The sequence below is a fragment of the Drosophila willistoni genome, unplaced genomic scaffold, assembly GCF_018902025.1.
Source record: "Drosophila willistoni isolate 14030-0811.24 unplaced genomic scaffold, UCI_dwil_1.1 Seg485, whole genome shotgun sequence".
NCBI classification, from domain to species: domain Eukaryota; kingdom Metazoa; phylum Arthropoda; class Insecta; order Diptera; family Drosophilidae; genus Drosophila; species Drosophila willistoni.
This window is the reverse complement of record NW_025814416.1, coordinates 805798-830221: the sequence shown is the minus strand read 5'-3', so window position 1 is coordinate 830221 and position 24424 is coordinate 805798. Positions and strand designations below refer to the sequence as shown.

General features: G+C 40.0%; 2 protein-coding genes across 2 annotated transcripts; one reads left to right on the top strand and one right to left on the bottom strand.

The window, feature by feature from the left end:
- Nucleotides 1-3059: 3059 nt before the first annotated feature.
- LOC124461435 (protein ALP1-like) lies at nt 3060-4540 on the top strand. The gene is made up of 2 exons (XM_047012952.1): nt 3060-3179; nt 3646-4540. Exons 1-2 carry the CDS (start codon nt 3061-3063, stop codon nt 4523-4525), a joined length of 999 nt encoding a protein of 332 aa, XP_046868908.1. The 5' UTR covers nt 3060; the 3' UTR covers nt 4526-4540.
- Nucleotides 4541-5518: 978 nt separating this feature from the next.
- LOC6649968 lies at nt 5519-6397 on the bottom strand. Its single transcript, XM_047012950.1, has 2 exons — nt 6191-6397; nt 5519-6114 (listed from the first exon to the last, which is right to left on the bottom strand). The coding sequence occupies exons 1-2, from the start codon at nt 6309-6311 to the stop codon at nt 5636-5638; spliced, it is 600 nt and encodes a 199-aa protein (XP_046868906.1). The 5' UTR covers nt 6312-6397; the 3' UTR covers nt 5519-5635.
- Between the last annotated feature and the right edge of the window lie 18027 nt (nt 6398-24424).

Below are 24424 nucleotides of genomic sequence, written 5' to 3'. Positions count from 1 at the left end.
GCCCTCCTTGTCACATTGTTTCATAGATGGTCTGCTTGAGTTGTCCCTAACTCAAATAAATCCTGTCCGGAATAGTCGTAACATATCACTAGATCTGGTATTTGTGTTGGATTCTTCCAACTGCGATGTTTCCAGGACTGATCCCTTAGTTATCCCCGAAGACAACTTTCATCCAACTCTGGATATAACCATTGACCTTCCTTTTGGTGTTATGTCTCGACATAATAACTCGATGCCTCCAACCCGATGTTCTCGCAAGACAAACTTTACTAAACTTAAAAAACTCTTGTTAACTAATGATTGGACATATCTGTATACTTGCACGGATATGGACTCTGCCATTTCTGTCTTCTATAAAACTCTTGAGTCGTTCTTTGATGTTTGTGTCCCGCGTGTGACTCTAGGATGGTCTGATAGACCTCCTTGGTTCTCACGTGAGTTATGTAACTTGAAGAACGTAAAATCGAGATGTTGTAAAAGATTTAAAAAATCCGGTAAAGCATCGGATTTTTCCCTATATGTAGTTGCTCGATCAAATTTTATGGTGCTGAATTCACATTGCTATAAGGATTATCTTCAGCGATGTAAACTCAGGTTTTCTCGCGATCCTAAGCAATTTTATAAATTTGTAAATGTTAAACGTAAGACATCAGTGCACCCGTCTTACTTATCTTTAGAAAACAATAAAGCTGACAATGATCAGGCAATTGCCGACATGTTTGCTGATTTTTTCAAAACAACTTATTCCTCTTCGATTTATCAAGCAAATCCTCCTTATCCTCATCACTTGCAATCGTCTAATTGCATTTTAGACCCTGTGATTGATGAAAGTTCGGTTCTTAGCGTGCTCAGTTCCGTCAAACCAATATATGCACCTGGCCCTGATGGAATACCAGGCTGCGTATTAAGGTTTTGCGCGGAGGCCCTATGTAAGCCAATACTTACTTATACAAGTTGTTTACACTGTCCGTCACATCTTCCGCCTTCCCGCCTATCTGGAAGGAATCATATATTATTCCTCTTCATAAAAAGGGGAAGTCCAATTATAGGGGTATTTCTAAATTGTCTGCCATACCCAAAGCATTTGAGAACATAATAACATCTCAATTGCAGCATTTTTATAGCTCAATCATTTCGTCATCCCAACATGGGTTTAAAAAACGTAGATCGACAACTACTAACCTATTTGAATTTACATCTCACTCAATCAAAGGGGTTTAAGACTGCCGTACAAACTGACGTCATTTATACTGACTTCAGCAAGGCCTTTGACTCTGTTAATCATACTCTGCTTTTATATAAATTAAACGCACTTGGCATCCCCAGTCTTTTGCTAGATTCGATTCTTCAATATCTTTCTAAGCGTACACAAAAGGTCCTCTTTAAGTCTTCATTTTCTAAGACCATCCAAGTGACCTCTGGAGTACCTCAGGGTAGTCATTTGGGTCCATTGCTATTCACTCTTTTTATAAATGATCTTCCATTGGTAGTGTCACATTCTCGGGTGCTTATGTACGCGGATGATGTCAAGCTTTACCTCTTTTATGTCTTTTTATAGATGCACTCCATACTTAGCAACTTATTATCTTAACGACACTGCCTTAGAGCGGTTAGATATTATCAATGATTTAGGTGTTCTTATGGACCATAAATTAACTTTTAATCCTCATATTTCTGCTACAGTTAGTAAAGCTATGAATGTTCTTGGGTTTGTGAAACGATGGTCAAAAGAGTTTGACGATCCGAACACAACCTAAATTCTGTATACTTCTTTAATCCGTCCTATCTTAGAGTACGGATCTTGCATATGGTCACCTCAATATGAGACGCACCAAAGTAAAATTGAATCTGTTCAAAAGCAATTTCTGCTTTTCGCTCTTCGCGGTCTAAATTGGGATCGCAATGTCAATTTGCCATCATACTCCAGTAGGCTTCTTTTAATTAATCTTCCTTCTTTAATTAATCGTAGAGTAATGCTTGGTGCTATCTTTATTCATAAACTTTTAATAGGTGAAATAGACTCTCCTGAGCTATTGAACCAGTTAAACCTATCTGAAATTTTATTCCTCTATCCTTAAAACACTGTAGTTCTAACTATTCTTTGCATGAACCTTTTCGAGTCCTATGTTCTGACTACAATCATCTGAATCCCGTAATCAGATCAGAAGCCTCTCTTTCCCTTGTGAAAACTTCTATTTTAGCACATTTAGCTCGTAATTAGCTGTAGTTAATCATATTTTTAATTGTTTGTCCGTTTTATTTGTATTTGTCCACGCGATCGTGCCGTCCGATATGCGGCTGCGCCCCACGGGCGGTCGGGCGGGAGGTGGACAGCGCTCTGCTTGGGCTCGCGCGAAGAAACAGGCTGTGGTGTCGTATGGGCCCACTTGAACGTACTTCGCATTGTACGCGTCAACGTCCAGACAATAATTCAAAGTGCTTGTTTTAAGTAAAAAACTAAAGTCACCAAAATATACATATGTATGTAACAGGCAGAAGAAAGCTTCTCCGACCCTCATAAAGTGAATAAATTCTTGAGCAGGATCAACAGACGAGTCGATATAGCCACGTCCGTCTATCCGTCTGTGCGAGTGCGTTTTACTCAGCCATCTTAAAAGCTATCGGTCTGAAATTTTTGTTCTGTGCTTTTTATTACTTGGGGTAAATCAAGTATGAAAATCTCTAGGATAGGATCACTATATCATACAGAAACATGCGAAAAGTACAGTAAGGCTGATGTCAGAGTGGACGCGATAAGCGATGCGATGCTACAAGCGATAATTATCGCAGCGATCTGCAAAGCGATGGCTTGGCAGAGTGAAAGCTTTCAGCAAAGCGAGAAACCTAGCGAGGGTTCTAATTTTAGTCTCACAATCAGTTGCAATCATCGTCGTCATGGATTCAGACGAAGAATTTTTTGCGTCAGCAGCAGTTATAAACGTTGTAATGAAAAAAACCACCGGGATCCATCCACTGAATAGAAACCGTTTAAAAGGAGAGTTTAATAGTTTGTATAAAAATTTAAGGCAGTATCCTGACAAATTTTTCAATTATACTCGAATGTCGATCAATACATTCGATTATATTTTGACGAAGATTCATTCAAAACTGGAAAAGTGTTGGACAAATTTTGTTGTTAATCCCATAACGCCATGTGAAAAACTTATTCTAACTTTGAGGTAACTATGTAATTATATATTTATTTTTTTTTTTGCAACAAAAATGTTTGATTTTTTTAATTGTTTTCGGAATAAACAATTTCATACTTAATTTTATTTTTTTATTTTTTTTGGGAAAATTCTTTTCCTCATCTGTGTCACACAGCTCAGCCAAATTGTGGGATAATTCTGTGTCCAGCGAATCTTCACACTCTGGAACACAGAAACTTTTATTGGAGCAGCTGGCCTCCAAATTTCCACACGTTTGTCTGGGCTTCATTTGGTCTTTTAAAAATAGAAGGGACTCAAAATGAGGCCAGGAGGTATAGATGCCAGCATCAGGTGCACAGTCTCCTGACTTTTCTGTTGGCATTTTTTTATACTCATTTCGAAATTGGTCCCGAAGATTTTTCTATTTTTTTTTCAAACAGTCTCCTGAAGGTTAATCAAAAAATTTAATTATGTAAATAAAATTAACCAATTGCAGATATTTAGCAACGGGGGCTTCGTTTACTTCATTGTCGTATTCATTTAAAATTGGAAGGACTACAGTCTCCGTTATTGTAAAGAAAACAGTCAAGGCACTTTGGGAGGAGTCGCAGCCAAAGCACATGCCACAGCCATCAAAAGAAATGATTACCGATATAGCTGATGACTTTTGGAAATTGTGGAACTTCCCAAATTGTGCTGGGGCTATTGACGGAAAACACATTCGTATTCAGTGTCCACCTCATTCTGGATCCATATTCTACAATTACAAAAAATTTTTTTCTGTTCTTCAAGGAGTGGCTGATTCAAACTGCAAATTCATTGCAATTGAAGTTGGAGGATATGGAAAACAAAGTGATGGTGGCACTTTTAATGCATCACAGTTTTATCGTCAACTTAAATCTCGTCAATTTATGCCTCCAGATACTAATTTGCCTGGATCAAGTATTAAAGTGCACTACGTTTTTGTAGGCGATGAAGCATATCCGCTATTGGAAACTCTGTTAAGGCCATACTCAAGCCGCACTATTAATGCTGAAAGAGAGTATTTCAACAAGCGACTCTCCCGAGCTCGCAGGTGCATTGAATGTGCTTTTGGAATTATGACTTCCAAATGGCGTTTGCTCTGGAAGCCAATTGAAACCGATCCAGATTTCGTCGACATTATTGTAAAGGCAATTTGTATTCTGCATAATGCAATTATTGACCTTGAGGGAAGTCCCAAAGTCAATCAAGACACACACACACAAGCAATGAAAATAATGGAAGTGAAGAGTTATTTCACCCAACAAGTTACAGATCTGGACAACTTGTTCGTGATGCCTTTTGCAGTTTTATGTGTACAAATAGGCCTTGATATTAAAAATCCACAAATATAATATAAGCAAAACTTACTTGGTACTTGGAGACTTTTCTCAATCTCTTTCCAATTCTTTTCAACCACCAGCCGATTGTGGTAATTTTTACATTTTTGGTCCCACAAAACAGAACGACAAAAAATTTCCGTTATTAAGTCCTCAACATTTATGTTCGCACTCGAACTCATTTTAGCATTTGCTTCGTTGGACTGTTTAATTGCATTTGAAAGCAAATACATACACAAAAATATAAAGTGTTTGCATCAAACTGTTATTAAAGCTTGAGTTGCGCAAAAACATTTTTCAACCAAAAACCAACTATTTTTATACCCTTGCAGAGGGTATTATAAAATTGGTCAGATGTTTGTAACGCACAGAAGGAGACGTTTCCGACCCCATAAAGTATATATATTCTTGATCAGCATGAGAAGCTGAGTTGATATAGCCATGTCCGTCTGTCCGTCCGTCCGTCTGTCTGTGCGAATGCGTTTTACTCAGCCGTCTTAAGAGCTTTAACTCAATGCGGGCAAAAAAAAATTTCAAAAAATTTAAAAAAATTAAATTTATTGGCAAAAAACAGTGATGGGAAAATATCTACATACACCGAAATCCCTCCTCTTAATAACGTAAAAAAACAATGATTTTTTGTATTTTTCAAGACTTTTTCGACAAATTGCTTCTTTGTCTTCCTTATTGCTCAGAGTTTTATAAACAGGATCTAATCCACGAAAAAATCGGCTAATGCTTAATGCCCGTTTCAGAGTATCCTTAAAAAAGTCCTTCAAAAAACAAAACTAGGCTGAAAAGGACGAAATTCATCGAAAAATGTCCCTTAAGGAATAGAGAACTGATGTTTAGTTTGTATATTGATGAATTAAGATGCATTAAAAGAATTTTGAACATAATAGAATGTTATTGCCAAAGACTGCAAGAGTATATGTATAAACTTCGGCATAGCCTATGTTAACTTCTTTAATATTTTTTAGTGCAAAACTACAAAAAAAAAAGATTGCATTTACACTTTTTTGATATTTTAATAGTTTAAAGGCTAGACGCTGGTTCAAAGTCTTCCGGAAGCTCTTTGCCGAGCTGTACACAAAAAAAAAAAAAAACAGGAAACGCATCAATATTTTATTTCACAGTAATAATATATGTATCACTAACTTTAGGTAATATACAACTGCCGACACATATAACAAAGATGCTTATTGCGAAGTCGTTTAACAGAAATTTCATCATCCACAATAGTGAGATAAATTTAGTAATTCTTTGACTCAATTTTGTGTCGATAAATATAGGAAGTACGGGCAATACCTGATTAACAAAAATTTTGTTACGGCATTGCGGACGCAATAAAGTTAACTCAAGCATTATTATCCCAACATATAGCAGATTATTTGTTTTTATATATAGTGATAATGCAAACGCAATTCCCGAAGAAAGAAATATATGCATCCTGTTTTCAAAAATAATATTTGTAAAACAAAATTGTAAAGGCAACTTTTTCTTCGGTGTTGCATCAAAAAATTCATTAAGTGAGTATTTTCCGCCTGGCACATTTGGTTCAACTTCTGGATCCGAATACCGGACTATTTCAGGAGCGTTACCATCTAAAAATAAACAAAAAATTGATACTGATGATGTAGAGTTGTACCAAACCAATAAAGTTTGTTGGCCCCATTTTACCAGTTTTGCCGTTCAATTTTTCAAGACGAGTTTTAGCCCCATCTAATATCCTTTTTCGACGTAGCTGCCGGCGTACATCAGCCAATGGTTGGTCGACAAGCTTTCCTGGAGCTGCATTCATTTCTGTTAGAAACGTGCCCTGTATACAACTGACAATTTGGAGATCTATTTGAAAACATATGTGGATATAACATAGATATTATTTTCGATGTATTGTCAAAGATTATCGATATTTTCTTTATTCAACTTTCAGCTAATACCCGATTCCCGAATGCAACCGACCACCATCTCTTTGGGTGATGGTGCATAATACCCGATTCCCACTAGAGTTCATTATCCCTTTCGAGTAACGGTGAATGTGTAATATTGATTTCCACTGGCACCCCACACCATCTTTTTACAGCCGACACGACAGACCAGCTGCAATCGTTTTAACAAAAAACGTTAATATTTTAGCTGTAGTTAGTAATTCATAAAATTTTACATATTTTAGGACTTTAAATAACCATTCTTGATACATTTATCTGGTCCATGCCCATGTATAAACTTGTATATGTACATACATGTATGTTAGATTAATTTAATGTTTATTATAATAGCTATTTAATAGGTTCATTCGTTAATATAGAGTAAAATATATATGATGCATGTAATAGTTTTAAGTCGACTTTTTACACAACTTTGACACAACTTCATACTTCGGCTGACGACCAACGAAAGAGACTACTAACTAAGAGCCGATTACCCAAACAACACTTGCTTCCGAGCCAGGCTACCCAGCAAACAGTGCAGAATGGTGCGTTGCCAGCTATCTGGTATCTCTATCTCTTACATATATGTATGTATCAGTTGTGCTACTCACTTCAGCGGCACTTTCATTTTGGCAGCGTTTACCTGTAACCGGCAAACATTTGTTCTTATTGTCGTGTGCCCGCTATTTCCAATTAAATTTTGTTTTCTCAAAACGAATGAAACTCATGGTAATTCTAAAAAAAAATAAACAAATTTCTATATCTTCAACAATATATTAGTAGAGCTCTATAAATGCAGGTAAAATTCATTGATATATGTACATTGACTACTGTTGGTGTTTAGATTATATAAAATAAGATAACATTAAGACAATTATAATATAGAACAAATGGAAATGTATGTCAATATAAGTATGTAACCCGATTATAGATATCGGTGGCTCATCAGTCATAAGTAGATCTGATATGGTCAGCAGTTAACAATAAAGACCTAGTTAATTAAGCTGTTATGTTTAGCTATTATCAATAAAGACGTATTTTGCTGACCTAACACTATGTCGAACTATGCACTGGTGAGCTCTCTATTTTTACTATAAAATAAAAGCATTATTCTTAGTAAGATCTGATACCAAGTCTGTTCTGTTAGATTGTGTACCATCGCTCAAAGACTTAGGCGTTATGTTTGACCCAAAACTTTTATTTAACGTTCATATTTCTTCAATTGTCAATAGAGCATGCAGCCAAAGAATTTGATGATCCCTATGTAACAAAGGTTTTATACACTTCGTTAGTTCGCCCTACTCTCGAATATTGCTCGCCAGTGTGGAACCCGCAATATGATGTTCACCAGCGTAGTATTGAATCGGTACAGAAGCAATAATTTACTAGATACGCTATATTTTTGTGTTCCCTCACGTCAGACCAGAAATTTTTTCCTATTCACCTTAGTAGATGTCTGACTAACAACTCTCTTCGCGGACCTTTTCGTGTTCTTTGCCAATCTTTTAACAACCTTTCTCACCTAATTTCTCCTCATCTTTCTGTCACTTCTCTTCGCGCTATACTTTTTAATCATCTACAGCGAAACGAATGAAAATTTTTTAGACTTGGATTGGCTGCAAAAAATTGCTATGCAAATAAAACACTTCCACCGGGTCGTGGATGTTTAGTTTTGTATATAGCTAAGCTATCTTTTTAATTAATTACTATCTGTCTTTAGCTTAAGCTTTTTCGTCGACTGCTGTGTTAGTTGACGTAAATAAATAAATAAAAAAAAAAGAATAGGTATATTGGAAATAAGAATTAACTATTGTTAAAACACTTATCAAAAGGCGACTTCGATTTATTTCTTATTCTTATTTGTGCTACACTTGACCAATTTTAGGAACGAGTCGGAGCGTTCCCTGTCTTTGACAAAATAAATAAACTCCCATCGGGTCAAGTACTAGTACAAATAAGCAATTACATAAGAATATAAAAAAACATGGAGGAGTTTTATAAGCAGCAGACAGAACGAGGAGAGGCAATTCAGGCCTTCATTCGGAACATTTTTGAATCATTGCAAGCCTTAAAAAATGTACGCGTCAATATGGAATCCTCAGATGCTGTCATAATGTTTCATATGACAAGAAAATTGGATAGATTCAACCACGCACTATAAGAACAATCTCTTTCCAACACAAAGGATCTACAAGAAAAAAAGGACTTCCTATCCTTCTTGGAACTGCGCTTCCTAACATTAGCGGCGATTGGGAAACCAAGAAACGAAAAGCGCAGCATTGAAAAACCAAATCCAAGGAAGACATGCTCAACAGCATCTGGGACAAACAGTGCCTTGTGTGCTTTCTGCGAAAGAGCAAAGCACAAACTCTTCCAATGTGAAAAGTTCAAAATCAAATCCGCAGCAGAGCGGCTTAATTGGGTGCAGAGACACAAATTGTGTGTCAATTGCTTCAAGCCGGACCATATGGCAAAAAATTGCTCTTGGAGGGGATGCTTTAAGTACGATAAAAAACATAACACAATGTTGCATTTAGAAACAGGCAACCAAATTGCTACATCTGCTTCTGCAGCTTCTTCATATGGAATTGGCAGAAAATACACCCTGTTGGCAACGGCCAAGGTAGTGGTAAAAGGGATCAATGAAAGGAAAAGAGAATTTCGAGCACTTCTCGATAGCGGCTCACAAGTAAATCTCGTCTCAGAGAGACTGGTAAAGAAATTATCGTTAAAAATTAGCGAGACTCATGTGCACATAAATGGAGTGGGTGGTCAACCACAGATAAGCAAGGCGCGAGTAAGCTTGGCTGTAAGGTCAAGATACAACAAGTTCGCAATGCTGTTGAGGCATTTGTATTGCCACACATAATAGGTGACCCACCCACAGAACAAATAACGCAGAAAGTCACATTACCAGACAACATTCAATTAGCGGACCCAACATTTGAGAAACCAGGAAAAATTGATATGCTGTTTGGATAAACCCTGCCGATCAATTCAATCAGATGATTGTGACTAAAACTTTATCGTTTAAAAACGGTAACTTATGGAACCACATCAGTCCCATATTTAGCGACGAAGTGTCGGGAATATTTGGCACTGAAAAACATGGAAAAATTGTCGTCTGGAGCATTAGCATTAAAAATGACTTTTATGTTGATGATTGTCTCACAGGAGCAGACAGTTTACCAGAAGCCCTGCAAATAAGACAAGAGCTTCTAGAAATCTTGAGACCTAAGGGTTTATACTTACGAAAATGGTGTTCAAATAGCAGTCACCTTCTAAAGGAAATTCCAAAAGAAGATACGATTGCTGACATCAATCTCGGTAACACACTGGAACAAACAAGTGTAAAAACATTGGGAATTATGTGGAAAGGCTCTAAGACATACAAAAGGAATAACCAGACGAGTGGTGCTATCTGTAGTCGGTAAAATCTTCGTTCCCCTAGGACTGTTCGCACCGGTAGTGGTAAGAGCGAAAATGTTTCTTCAACATGTTGCTAACGAACGAATTGAGATGGATGGTGACCTACCGCCGTATTTGGAGAAGCAATGGGAAGCCTACTGAGAGGATGTATAGGCACTAAACCACATGAAAATTCCAAGGCATATTTTTGATGGCAAGGTCCCCACTACAAAGGAACTGCATACATTTGTTGATGTATCAGAAAAGGCGTATGGAGCGGTAGTTTATGTCCGATCAACCTATAAAAATGGACAAATTACGGTCAGATTGTTGTGCGCCAAGTCGAGAGTGGCTCCCCTTGAAAAGCAGACACTGCCCCGGCTGGAACTATGTGCAGCTGTACTTGGAACTAAACTCACGGATAGAGTCCGACAGGATCTCCAATTAATTGACAGTAGTACTCTTGGATTAATTCACGGGCGTCAAATTTCCACACGTTTGTGGCTAATCGGTTGACCAAAATACATGCAGTGTCACATCCAAGGCAATGGCGTCATGTGTCATCAGCGCTCAACGCAGCTGATGTTCTGTCTCGAGGCATATCAGCAGCCCAGCTTAGCACACATACATTATGGTTGTATGGACCATTATTTTTGCATGGACCACAACGTGGCTGGCCAGCACCATTTAAGCCTACAGAGCACACGATGGATACCGCTAAGAAGAAAACCAAGGTATTGAGCATGGTGACTGCCACTGCAAACAACAAGAATGAATGGATATACGGTAGGTCACAGAAATTCGTTTTACCGGCTACAGCGATTAGTGGCGTAAGTGCTACGGTTTTGTCACAAGCTGAACAGGACACCAACGGCTCAGTTAGAATTGGAAGAGTTGGACCAAGCACGTAGAGTAATCATCAAGCAAATTCAAGAAACAGGACTTGCATATGAATTACGGCACTTAAAGAAACGCCCTGATCAACCGCTAGATCGCAAAAGCACGGTGGCAACATTGTCACTAATACTGGATGAACATTCAATCACGAGCAGCAACTCCGCAACAACAAGCACCAGTATCAACGGAAACAAGGAATCCATATCTCTTGCCGTATAATGATCCAGTGGTAAAAATGATACTACGGAAACTTCATGAAGAGAATCTTCATTGTGGACATGAGGCACTACGCGGAATAGCTCGGCAACAGTACCACATCATTAAGGTGAAACCGATGGTCCGGAATGTGATCCAGGGCTGCGTAGTATGCACCAAGTACCGGCCTCAGTTCTTTAAACAAGTCATGGGCGACTTACCTGAGCATCGGGTATCTCAGAATAGACCCTTTCTCAATGCCGGAGTAGACTATTGTGGACCATTCTGGATCCACCATAAGGTTCGAGGAAAACGTACCGATAAAGCTTACATTGCAGGATTTGTATGCTTTGCAACCAAGGCAGTACACTTGGAGTTGGTTGGAGACCTGTCCACCTCCTCATTTGTGGGCGAGGAAGATGCCAGACATTATACTGCGATAATGCAACAAACTTTGCTGGAGCATACATCCAACTCAGAAACGGCAGCAGGTAGTATCAAGGAATTTTGCAATCAAAAAGGAGTGCAATTTAAGTTCATACCACCACGGTCTCCACATTTCGGAGGATTGTGGGAAGCTGCGGTAAAGTCCGCTAAGCATTTACTGTAGAAAAACGTATCGACTGCAAACTTAACGTTTGCAATGTTGAAGCAGTGCTGAACTCTCGTCCGTTAATCCCAAACTCCGACGATCCCAACGACTTCACAGCTCCACCACCAGGCCAGCTATTGATCGGAGTAGCCCAACCAGATGCAGAGCCAGTAACACAGCGATCGATTCCAGAACAATGGAAATTAGTGCAACGGCTTAAGCATTCATTCTGTACACAAATGGAAAAAACCATATAACAATGTCAAAGAAGTCATGATGGTAATTCTAAAGGAGGATAATGTGCCAATCTTGCAGTGGCCAATTGGACGAATTGTTAAATTATATCCAGGCCTGGATGGGTACGTCCGCGTGGTAGACTTTAAAACAGCCAGAGGCACTTACAAGCGGGCTATCCATAAATTGGCACCCTTGCTTAGAGAGACGGCGATAAAACGTAAAATCGACTCAGATGACACAGAATCGAATTCCCAAGAAGACCCTGGTATCGAGGACCCCGCAGAACCAGAGACAAAAAGACGTTTGTCGGTCGGTCTGCCACCACTGGCAATGACGAACTGCCTAATGCTGTTGTTACTTCCTATAGCATTTGCTCAAAGAACTAATATAACTCGATTCAACCCCAAACCAGGCATATACTATGAATGTATTGGCACAGGAAGGATGGCAACGTCTGACTGGACTATTGTGGCATTTTACAATCTCGAACCATATTGGGCCGACTTGTAGACATTTTCAGACGGAGTAGTAAAGGTTGGAGAAATATGCGTGTTAATGAAGGTTCCAGAGGCATGCGGAGACACTTCGAGCATGTCGCCTTTAGACGACGATCGCCTTTAGATATAATTGGGAACATTGCGAACGGCTTATTTGGTGTGCTGGACTACTTATTGAACTTGCTGCAAAATCAGACATCTGTAATTGACTCAACGATATATATCATTAAGCGAGACGAAGCCACGATTGAAAATCAGATGAAACTAATGGAACAACAAATAAACGACATAACCAAGGTCGAGGACAATGCGGTAATGCGGATAACAGTTATTGCAGTTATAATTCAAAACGAAATTTTCGGAGTATTTACAGATGCCCATCATAGCAAAATAAAGCCGTTACCACTATCACCAGGCCAGCTTCGTGGACATCTGAACGAACTTAAGAGACATCTTCCGTTTGGTTTGGACATCTGAACCAACTTAAGAGACATCTTTCGTTTGGTCTTGCAATGAAGGCTTAATGAAGGCACAAGGCACAATCGCAAACAATCATGTGATATTTAGGGTGACGTTTTCATTAGTGGCAACATAGGCAGTGCAACTGAATAACCTGGTACCCATTCCAGCAATTGGAACTCATGGGATTGTAATCATGAACATTAAAATTCCCATCATTGCTGTCAACAAGGAACAGAATCAATACTTTGGGCTCTCAAGAGCCGAGTTGGAACAATGCCATCAGCTCAACAACGAGCAATATACTTGTTTTGATAAACAAACGACGTTTACGGCTAATAGCAACTGTGAGTTCCAGATATTCAAAACCACAAAATCATCAACTTGTCAAATACAACACACAAACAGGTCATTCGTGTGGTACGACATATATCACAAAAATCAGTGGATTTTTGCCACCACCAGACCAATTGAACTCGCAGTGGCCTGTGACGATAATATACAAGGTGTCACTATCAAGAAGACTGGATTGTTAACTCTATACCCGACGTGTACAGTATAGTATGTATATTCATACAAATAATCATTCAGTACAATGAGCTCAAATTGTAACACCCTGTTGCAAGTCTAAACAATTAAACATATACGCATTAAAATATAATTGTGCACTTGAATATGTTTATATATATACATTGATGTATGTACATAAACATATTCACATAAATCTACAGCTAAGCATGATCATATATGTATGTACATTTGTATATGCACATACATATATTCACATAAGCAATGTATGCACAAGCGTAACATGAGCTAGAGCCAGGCCAGCGTGTGAACGCTGACCAAGCACTTTGATGCATGCGCTCCAACAATATGTATGTATGTATGTACTGACACTCTCCCTCTCTTTTGTAGCTGTCGCATAAGTCGCAGCATAAGAATATATATGTAAACTTAGCTTAAGCAAAATAATAATTTGGAATAAAGAATCAATCTGAAAACTAGAATCAACTGACACTGACGTGTCCGTCTTCAATATCATTTCTTCTCAAATGGAACCCGGTCATTACAACAGCAAGGAGTACTGCTATACGAATAACAGATCACAGTATAGCTACGACAGACACAATGAACTTGTCATACATATGTCCGATTTGGCAACTTCAGCATTGGCCCAACAAAAGTAGCACCAACAACAACACAATTTACGAAGATGCAGCTAAGCTACGACGAACTAAGCAACATTCAAGGAAAACTGGAAACTAAGCAAAACTGGAAGTTACCAGAAGATCCCAGCCAGCCGGCTCACCATGTTATCGTCTCCTACGTAGCGCTAACAATACCATTGGTTCTTGTGATGGTATATGGAATAAGGAGATGCTCACAAGCCCCAAGACACAATGCTCCAGAGCAGACAACCGTGAGGATCGTCAATCCCATACCGACTCCTGCTGCATTAAGCCCAGCCCCCAGAAATTTGCGGTCAACGTTGGATAATGTTGAACAGGTGTTCAACGGCCGGGAGTATGTTGGTGTTTAAATTATATAAAATAAGATAATATTAAGACAATTATAATATAGAACAAATGGAAATGTATGTCAATATAAGTATGTAACCCGATTATAGATAGCGATGGTTCATCAGTCATAAGTAGATCTGATATGGTCAGCAGTTAACAATAAAGACCTAGTTAATTAAGCTGTTATGTTTAGCTATTATCAATAAAGACGTATTTTGCTGACCTAACACTATGTCGAACTATCCACTGGTGAGCTCTCTATTTTTACTATAAAAGAAAAGCATTATTCTTAGTAAGATCAGATACCAATTGTAGCTACATCGGGTGTGCATCGCTGTGTCTTTGGCCCCCATCTCTACCTTTGTAATCTCACTCCGAAGTCCACCCAATTTATATGTTGGTTGCGACAACTTTTAGTCAGTGGTTTATGTGCTAGTTCCTATTTACATATAAATAAATAAACATGTAATAAATTTAAGAAATACTAACATCTCTCATTGAACAACTACCCTACCAAAACCAACTATGTTCGAAAAAATGAAATCATTCGAAGTTCTGTGGCACCAAATTATTTTTAAAGCGAATTGGATTCCGCGCGGAATCGTAACTGTAGCACGTTCATGTACGGACGTTCGATGCCCTTAAAAATGTCATACAAAACCGATCTTTAACAAATCAAACTCTGCATACTGCTCAGATTGGGCGGAAAATTTTGACACCTTGCAAAATTTTTTAAAATTTTCTTTCGTTCTGTTTGTCTTATTGCCATTCATTGTTTACATTTTCGCTGTGAATGGCACATGTTTTTTGCAGTGTTGCCTTCGCAAAATATCGATAAACCAAAATATCCAACCTCCGTAGGAAAGTCACTTATGGATGGTGAAATGGATGGTAAATTTACGTCAAAGCAAAACCCTATGCACCATCCCTCAACTAGCTGGTTCACCATTTAAAGCAGCGGTCGGTATAAATATTTCTATATGTTTTTTCTGACAAGCACGAGCCGAAGTGTTTTTCCTGACAATAATTATTTGTTTCTTGACATGCACGAGCCGAAGTGTATTCGAGCTGTCGCTGCCGATCTAACACGAGTGGTTACAAAAAGGCAGCGATGCGTCAGAGCTAGGCCCTAGCCCAGGGAATGGGCTGTACCGACCACTGATCTAAAAAAACGTTACTATATCAGACGGTTCAATTTAAATGTAAGTACGGGATGGGTTTTTAACGGGTACTCGTGGTTTACGCTGAGTACTGACTGTAAAATCTAATTTCTGGTTGGATGCAAGCGGTTGTGGTTTAGGCCGCTCAACCCAAAAAAAATTATTAAATATGGCAACGCAACTTGTTGAGAAATTTCACCACACTGATCCTCTTCTTTTAAAGAATTTGCAACAGCAATTACAAAAACGAAAGTGGAAGTGCAGAGAGCTATAAGTGCTTATGATGATCGAGCTTAGTGTGGAAAAAGTTTAGGAACGTGGAATATGATGGCAAAATGTTTGGCTCTGTATGCTGTTCCAAATGCAAACTTGTTTTTGCTTTTAATACAAAAGACGGCACGTTGTTTCATTTAATCAGGTAAAGTTTAATTTTGCATCGAAAAATTTGAACTTGCCAAAAGCAAAAGACTTGGTGCCATAAGGTGTAACTGTGGATAAGTCTAAGTTAATTATGTTATATTCGTCAATGCTAAATTTGTTAATAGGATCTGGTTTTTGTAATACATTAAAGCTGTTTTATACATTGGGGCAACGTATGGAACGCGCGACTGCTAAGACCTGGTTGTATCCCGTAAAAAGATAACTCGAAACGTGATGATAGCATACTACAATAAGATAAAGTTGTTATGGCTGGGGTGTCTTGCGTTTAGGTGTTTACCGATAAGTCGGGGAATTCTATATAGTGTTGGGTAACGGCGGCCAGAAGGTAGGGTAATTTTCCCCTCAACCGGTTAAGGGAGCGCTAATGAGAAGATCGGGCTTTTTAAATCTGAGAGAGAGGATTTCGGAGTCGGGACTATTCCTGGTCGAAGAGTTTTTCGAGAGTGGTTGGTTAGGGCGAGAGCCGAGAAAGAAAAAATTAAAAGGAGGAAATACAAAAAAACGTAATGTGAAAATTAAAAAAAATGTAATACAGTGAATCATTCCAAGAGGGAAGCCAAATCCGGGGTATATGCCCATGCGGGATTGGATATAGGTGTAAGTGAATCTTTCATATTCAGAGACGGCCCAGGGTAGTTAGTCCTAATCTTTTTCTCACCTTTGGGATTCCCCGTACAGGCCAACCAAATCGGCAAATCGTCGGAGGCCAGGCCAGAGAAAATTACAAATTAAAAGAGAAGGGGGACGTCCAGTCAACTAATAGGCTATGCAGATGATGTCGCACTAGTCGTTGTTTAAAAAGAGATTCAGCCAGCAGAGGCTGCAGCATACATGGCCATCACAAAGATAGTAAAATGGCTCGGCTCGGTGGGATTTAGATTAGCGGCACAAAAACAGAGGGCGTTCTAGTTTCAAGCAGAAAACTTGTTGAGACAGCACAAATTACCGTTGAGGGGACTACGGTCCAGTTCAAAAGAGCTATCCGATATCTTGGCGTTTGGATAGACACTCGACTAAGCTTTCGAAAACACCTAGCGAACATCCAGGAGAAGGCATCCGTATGCGTGCGTTCGTTGTAAAGGATACTTTTAAACACTAGGGGCCCAAAACAGGAGACGATAAAGCTGCTGATGACAGTACACAGCTCCATTGTTCTTTATGCGGCTCAGATCTGGAAATCAGCTTTGTTAGTAGAAAGCTAAGATCTTCTATGTACTGCTGTACCAGAAGAGACGGTTTTCGGTAAACGGCCGCTGCTCATGCGATCGCCACCGTCAGCGACTACATCGGCAAGCAGCCTACCTCAAAGGGCTGCAGAGGTTGGGTTAGTGCCAGACAGTCCATGTTTGGCACCGAATGGCCCAAATCTTCAAGTGGTTTCGCACATTCCAGAGCTCGATGAATTGGGATCACTAATATGGCAGATGGACAACACCTTTAACCAAGGCATCTCGGCGGATGATAAGCCACGAAAGACAGCTCGGCACCTGGACATGGGCATTAAACAAGCCATTGTGCGAATGAAGGAGCAGCAGGAACTGCGAAAAAGGCATGATGGCAACTGGCCCTCTCTTCATGTAGTTTTTGCCAGAACTCGCAAGGCATTAAAACGGCCCATACATTCCAGCAAACGTGAGTGCTTGCTTGAGCTGTGCGACTCAGCAGATAAGGACCCCTGGGTCAAGGCCTATAAGATTGTAGTGAAACGAGTGTATGCAAATAAAAAAACTGCACCAACAAATCTGGAGCAACTGCGTGATATAGTAGAATCACAGTTTCCATCTAGAAGTGATGCCCTTACGAGCTGAAAACCTATGCAGACCTAGCCTAGATTTACCATCAAGACACAGGCCAATTTGCCTAAAAGACACCAAAGGCAAAGTCCTGGAATCAATCATATGTGCGAGGCTAGAGTCAGCCATCAGGTTAGGCGGCGGTTTATCTCCGAATCAATACGGCTTTAGAAAAAGTAAGTCTACAACTGATGCCATTTCAAGAGTGGTTGATATTGGTTCAAAAGCAATTAAAAGTGACAGATGGAAAGGATGTGCAAAAAAATATTGCCTGATGGTCAACTTCGACATAATGAACACGTTTAACACTGCCAATTAAGGAACTATTCTTAACGCATTGCAAAACATTCATGCCATCACCTGGATCTACTTCCGAAGGAGGCAGCTGTAGTATATATCCGATGCTGGAAGCGTGCTGCATACCATATCTGGCGGGGTTCCCCTAGTATCCGTTCTGGGCCCCATGCTATGGAATATAATGTATGATGTCGTCATGAGGCTAACACTCGGTCATAGCTGTCAACTAATAGGCTATGCAGATGATGTCGCACTAGTCGTTGTTAAAAAAGAGATTCAGCCAGCAGAGACTGCAGCATACATGGCCATCACAAAGATAGTAGAATGGCTCGGCTCCGTGGGATTTAGATTAGCGGCACAAAAACAGAGGCCGTTCTAGTTTCAAGCAGAAAACTTGTTGAGACAGCACAAATTACCGTTGAGGGGACTACGGTCCAGTTCAAAAGAGCTATCCGATATCTTGGCGTTTGGATAGACACTCGACTAAGCTTTCGAAAACACCTAGCGAACATCTAGGAGAAGGCATCCGTATGCGTGCGTTCGTTGTCAAGGATACTTTTAAACACTAGGGGCCCAAAACAGGAGACGATAAAGCTGCTGATGACAGTACACAGCTCCATTGTTCTTTATGCGGCTCAGATCTGGAAATCGGCTTTGTTAGTAGAAAGCTAAGATCTTCTATGTACTGCTGTACCAGAAGAGACGATTTTCGGTAAACGGCCGCTGCTCATGCGATCGCCACCGTCAGCGACTACATCGGCAAGCAGCGTACCTCAAACGGCTGCAGAGGTTGGGTTAATGCCAGACAGTCCATGTCCGAATGGCCCAAATCTTCAAGTGGTCTCGCACATTCCAGAGCTGGATGAACTGAGATGGACAACACCTTTAACCAAGGCATCTCGGCGGATGATAAGCCACGAAAGCCAGTCCGGCACGTGAAAATGGGCATTAAACAAGCCATTACGCGAATGAAGGAGCTGCAGGAACTGCTCCGGCATAATAACGACAAAAGCACACAAATTACGCCAGCGGCTCTAAGCCAACTAGGCCTACAATGGGGAGTGATCATGACTCCGCCAAGCGCCGCAGAGAAGACATAATGCCTAGTCGAAATACTCCCACAAAAAAACAACGAGGAGCGACGATTCCCAGAGAAAAAATAATGCGGGAACAAACATTAACCCCACGGCAGGTAGGCAATGAGCGCGATCCAGAACGAATTACCCATGAACGGCAACAATCACGTACAGACGAGCGACCAAAAAACCGCCAGTGAAGAAGGTTTTCCCTAGGCACCAGGATGAGATGGTGTTTAAGGACGAGCTAGCGTCTAAAATTTCGAGCCAGTTTGGCGTCCAAATTACTACTTTCGCATACGCTGGTACACAGCGGGCGACCATCAGCGTTCAGGCAGCCCTAGCCAAAGATATCCTCAATGTGGGCAGAATCAAGGCGGGCTTGCTTTAGGGCAAGACGGTGTTATTAACGGGCGCGAAAAAGGAATGATGGCAACTGGCCCTCTCTTCATGTAGTTTTTGGCAGAGCTCGCAAGGCATTAAAACGGGCCATACATTCCAGCAAACGTGAGTGCTTTCTTGAACTGTGCGACTCAGCAGATAAGGACCCCTGGGGCAAGGCCTATAAGATTGTAGTGAAACGATTGTATGCAAATAAAAAAACTGCACCAACAAATCTAGAGCAGCTGCGTGATAAAGTAGAATCACTGTTTCCATCTAGAAGTGATGCCCTTACATGCAGAAAACCTATGCAGATCTAGCCTAAGAGCATTTGGATGTGCATTCAGTTGCAGAATACTTTACATACTAAATTCCAGAGACGTTCCTAATGCATTACTTTTATAATGAATAAAAAATAATATTGCTATTGAAATTTTTTTTCAATGGCATTAAAAAAAGTAGTTCCAATAAAATTTATTTTTTTTAGCATTGAAATAAATATTTTTAATGCAATTTTTTTCATCGGCATTGAACAAAATCAATGCTAATGAAAATCAATTTCATTGTCAAAAAATTAAGAAAAAATAAAGAAAAAAAATTAAAAAATTGACAAAAAACTAGGAAAGACGGAAAAGAAAAGAAATAATTTTAATTTTCATCATTTTTTCCCAATTTTTTGTTAATTATCCTTAATTTTTGCTTAATTTTTCTTAGCTTGTTCTTGTATTTTACCAATTTTTTTTATTTTTAATTTTTCAAATTTAAAAAAAAATTGTTTTTTTTCCTGATTTAAATTTTTTTACTTATAATGACGGAAAATAAATGAGAAAAACAAGAAAATTAAGAAAAAAAGTAGTACATTTTTTTTTGTCTATTAAAATTCAAATCAGGAAAAAAACAATCTTTTTTTTACATATGAAAAATTAAAAAATAAAAGTTTTCAATGACAATGAAAAAAATTTCATTAGCATTTTGTTTTTTTTTTCAATGCTAATGAAAAAGTAATGCCACAACTCTGCTGAGTACCTATTTTAGATTTTAGGCTAGTAATATTTAGATCATTTGAATGTTGTCGTTCCGTATGTATCACGGAGCCCCCGTGATGATTCTCGACATTGCTGGTACTTCCATTACTCCATGGTATGGCACCGTAAGTCCAGATGGGCTCCAGTACGGGGTTGCACAGAAGGAATTTATACTCCAGATGTAGAGCAAGCATTGATGATCCAATGTAAGCTACTCGCTTTCAGTTTAAGCTGTGATTTTTTTGCTTCGATGTGATTGCGCCAAGTTAGCCTTCTGTCTAGGTGGATGCCAAGGTAAGTGACATCATCGGCTTGAGGAACTGGTACGTTGTTTGGCATTAGAGCTGGACAGTTTCTTCTGTTAAGCGTAAAAATAACATGTTTGCACTTCTGCTCGTTGATCCGGATACGCCAGGTTGTTAGTTCTTCCTCTACCACCTTGAGGTGTTCCTCTAATTTTGCAGAGGCTTGTATTGGACATTTGGATCTGCTGAGGATTGCCGTGTCATCAGCAAAAGTGGACGTTATAAGTCCTGAACTCGTTGGTATGTCTGCAGTGACCAGCAGGTAGAGCAATGGGCTGAGTACACAGCCTTGCGGTACAACAGCTTTTATTTCAAAGTCAGCCGAGTAAAGGTAAGATTCCATGAGATTGTGGAGGCACTGTGGGAGTTTTTGCCGGACTTTGAACATCAGACCTACCAGCCAAACTCTATCGAAAGCCTGGACAACATCAAGAAAAACAGAAGCACAGTATTCTCTTAGTTTAAATAATGTTCGTATTCCGAATGTTATGCGATTGATTTGTGCAATTGTACCATGTTCTTCGCGGAAGCCGAAGTGCGAAGGGATTGTGTTCTCCGATGCCAGAAATGAGTTTAGTCGGATCTGCAGGACCTTTTCAAAAAGACATGGCAGCAAACTAATTGTACTATAGGATGATGGCTGGGTTTTTTCCTTTCCCACTTTAGGAATCATGATGATAGTGGACCTTTTCCACGCTCTTGGGAAGTAGCCGATTATTATTAAACCGTTAAAGAGTTTGCAGATGTATTGTATGATGTTAGGGAGTCCTAGGATAATTTTCGGTGCATTTAGGTCATGACCAAGGGATTTTTTCGGGTTTAAATGGTTGTTAAGAACTGCAGACATCTAATCCGATTGGAGTTCCGAGTACTCACTATCCGTTAATGTGCTCGCAGTACAAATGAGTTTGATGTTGGCAGTATGCTGCAAGACCATTCACCGTTTGGACTCCTTATCGGTGAACCTGTCTTTGTAGGAGCACTTTAAGTTGGGTGGGATTTCTACAGATGATTTTTAGTGCTGTTAGAACTGAGCTTTTCTATGTATATTCTTTGAGCCCAGCTTTCCTCTTGTCTTAACGCCTTGGAGAGGTTGCGATTGGCAAGTCCTAGGTGAAGTTTTTCTTCTGGTGAGCGAGTAATCTGCCATTCTCTTCTTAGACGTTGTTTTTCCGTTACTAGTTGTTCTATCCGCTAGTTCGTAGGCCTGTCGACAGAGGATTTTTAGTGCTGTTTGGACTGAGCTTTTCTATGTATTTCCTTTGAGCCCAGCTTTCCTCTTGTCTTAACGCCTTGGAGAGGTTGCGATTGGCATGCCTTAGGCGAAGTTTTGCTGCTGGTGAGCGAGTAATCTGCCATTCTCTTCTTAGACGTCGTTTTTCCGTTACTAGTTATTCTATCCGCCGGTTCGTAGGCCTGTCGGCAGGTTAATCGTAAGTAGAGGCGGGTGAAGTAGATACTCTTGCTGAAGCTCCCATCATCGACTCAAGTGCAGAGACGCACATGTCAATGACATCTGCAGCATCCAGTTTCGGTGAACAGTGTGGGCACTCATGTACATTTTAAATTTAAGCCAATTTGTTTTGTTGTTTCTAAGCATATATGGGCGATCAAGTACTTGAGATCTTGTTAATAGTGTGAATAGCACTGGAGAGTGACCGGAAGTTAAGTCTAGCAGTGTCTCCACAGTGATCCGACTACGAGGAATCCTCTTGGTAACTGCAAAATCATTAAGTCAGGCACTTTCTGTGGGTCTGTGGGCCAATAAGTAGGCCTAACCGATGAGATGCAATTCATCTTATTGAGTGGGTTGACTATTGTGTTGTACAACTACTTGCCTTTAGGATTTACCAGGCGAGAAGAGCGAATGTTTGGCGTTATATTCCCCTGCTGAAGCGATTTCCGAGTGTGTTAAAGAAATCGGTAAATTCCTTTTCAGAAATTGAGAAGCGTGGTTGGCAGTACAGGGCTTAGACACTTATAGAAGTAGCTTGTAGGGTTTGTGTTTAAAATCTGTTGAGGAACGAGTGTTTTATTTGATTAGAATACCAGTCCCGTTATGAGATTTTTCGTATGGTTTGTTGTTGGTATTTGAAAACTATTTGTTGATGTTAAATGTGTTTCCGATATCAGCGTCGATTTCACTTGAGTCTAGGAATAGTAGTAGTTAATTTTTGTGCTTTGGGATGCAGTTAGCATTCTAAAAATATAGACGTAGGGAAGCCATTATTAATTATTGATAAGGTTCTGCATAAGCAGGTTATGATTCCCCATCAGTTCCTGCATGCAGTTTTGCATGAACGTCATAAAAGTGTTCATGTTTTGATTAAGTGAGATCAATAGGGCCTCTAAACCACTTGGAGTTTCCTGGGCAAGTTCTGGTGCACTTGGTGGCGGAATCTGTAGATGGTGAGTCGACGGGGTCTCTTTCGCGGGCTCCGTTTGTCCAGTTCGGAGCTCGCTAGCGAAGGATACACTAGGGGTGGTGGTAACAGGCATGTAAGATGGTCTAACAGCCTTGGCAAACAATACCCCCGGTGTAGTTTTGGAAGCGTTGAAGGTGACCTTTGGTGCAGCTGGGGGTTTGCGACCGTTTAGGTGTGATTTAAGATCCTTAAAGACAGGACATCCTCTGTAGTTAGCCGTGTGGTTTCCTCCACAGCTACTGCATAGTCTTAGTGCGACATTATTTCTGTCCTTGGTGCAAATGCCATATTTATGATGTTCGCCGCAGCCAACACACACTGACCTAAGATTGCAATTGTTGGAGGTGTGGTTACGTTCCTGGCAGTTTTTACACAGCGGTGGTTGGCGTCTCTTATGGGGCTCCTCTACGGTGATTCTTCTGTGCAATAGGAGCTGAAGGTTGTAGATTGGGTGCACTGCATTTAGCTTTGACTGCTTTGCATCTGGTTGGAGCTCGATTTTAAAGAGCGGCTGTGGGACTTTATTTCTGTTGTTGATGTTGACAACGGACTTAACCGCAAGCCGTTTCGCGGCCAATGCGTCTGCTATTACTTATGTTGGAACCGATGGCTCAATCCCCTTTAACTCAACTTGAAGCCCGTTACTGCTTTTTAGTTAATAGGTATAGAAGTTGATATTAGCATTACTGCGGTACTTTTCGATCATGCAGAAATCGTCCTCAGTTTGGGTTTGACATTTAATTTCTTTAATGTTACCCCTATTGAGAGGGGTTACAACAAAGTTATTTGCTCCTACTGTTTGTACTGAAATCAGGGCACTGCAGTTTGCTCTACGGATGTATAGAGGGGATAGTCTTTTCGATTTAATTTTTCGTACAGCGCCGGCATGATCGTCTTGCTTATCGGTAAGAATTTTAAAACGATACCAGCTTAGGGGTGATACTCGTTCATTTGGTTTCGTTGTTTTCGGCGTATTGTAACTTTTTTCATTTTGCGGGCTTAGCTTCCGCTTAGATATTTTAATATATCTATCCATTCCAGTTTAAACAGAAGGCGTTGAATTTATTGTTTTGGTTGGCACTGGGTGACTTGGCGTTGTCGGCTTGTGGCAGGCCAATACTTCTGTTACGTTGCAGTTGTTGCGGTCGACATAGTAGTTTTTGTTGCTGTCGTCGACGAGTGGCTTGCATTGTGGCTATTAGTGCTTACGGTAGCATTTAGTGGGGTCGGCGATACCACCGAAAGGTACGCGTTGTTGCATTGGACTAAGA

What these genes read in the sequence shown, in the direction of transcription:
- LOC124461435 (XM_047012952.1), top strand. Translation starts at nt 3,061, where the DNA reads ATGTCGATCAATACATTCGATTATATTTTGACGAAGATTCATTCAAAA. An exon ending in AAACTTATTCTAACTTTGAG is followed by an intron (nt 3,180 to 3,645) that starts GTAACTATGTAA and finishes AACCAATTGCAG; the next exon opens with ATATTTAGCAACGGGGGCTT.
- LOC6649968 (XM_047012950.1), bottom strand. Translation starts at nt 6,311, where the DNA reads ATGAATGCAGCTCCAGGAAAGCTTGTCGACCAACCATTGGCTGATGTA. An exon ending in AAAATTGAACGGCAAAACTG is followed by an intron (nt 6,115 to 6,190) that starts GTAAAATGGGGC and finishes GTTTATTTTTAG; the next exon opens with ATGGTAACGCTCCTGAAATA.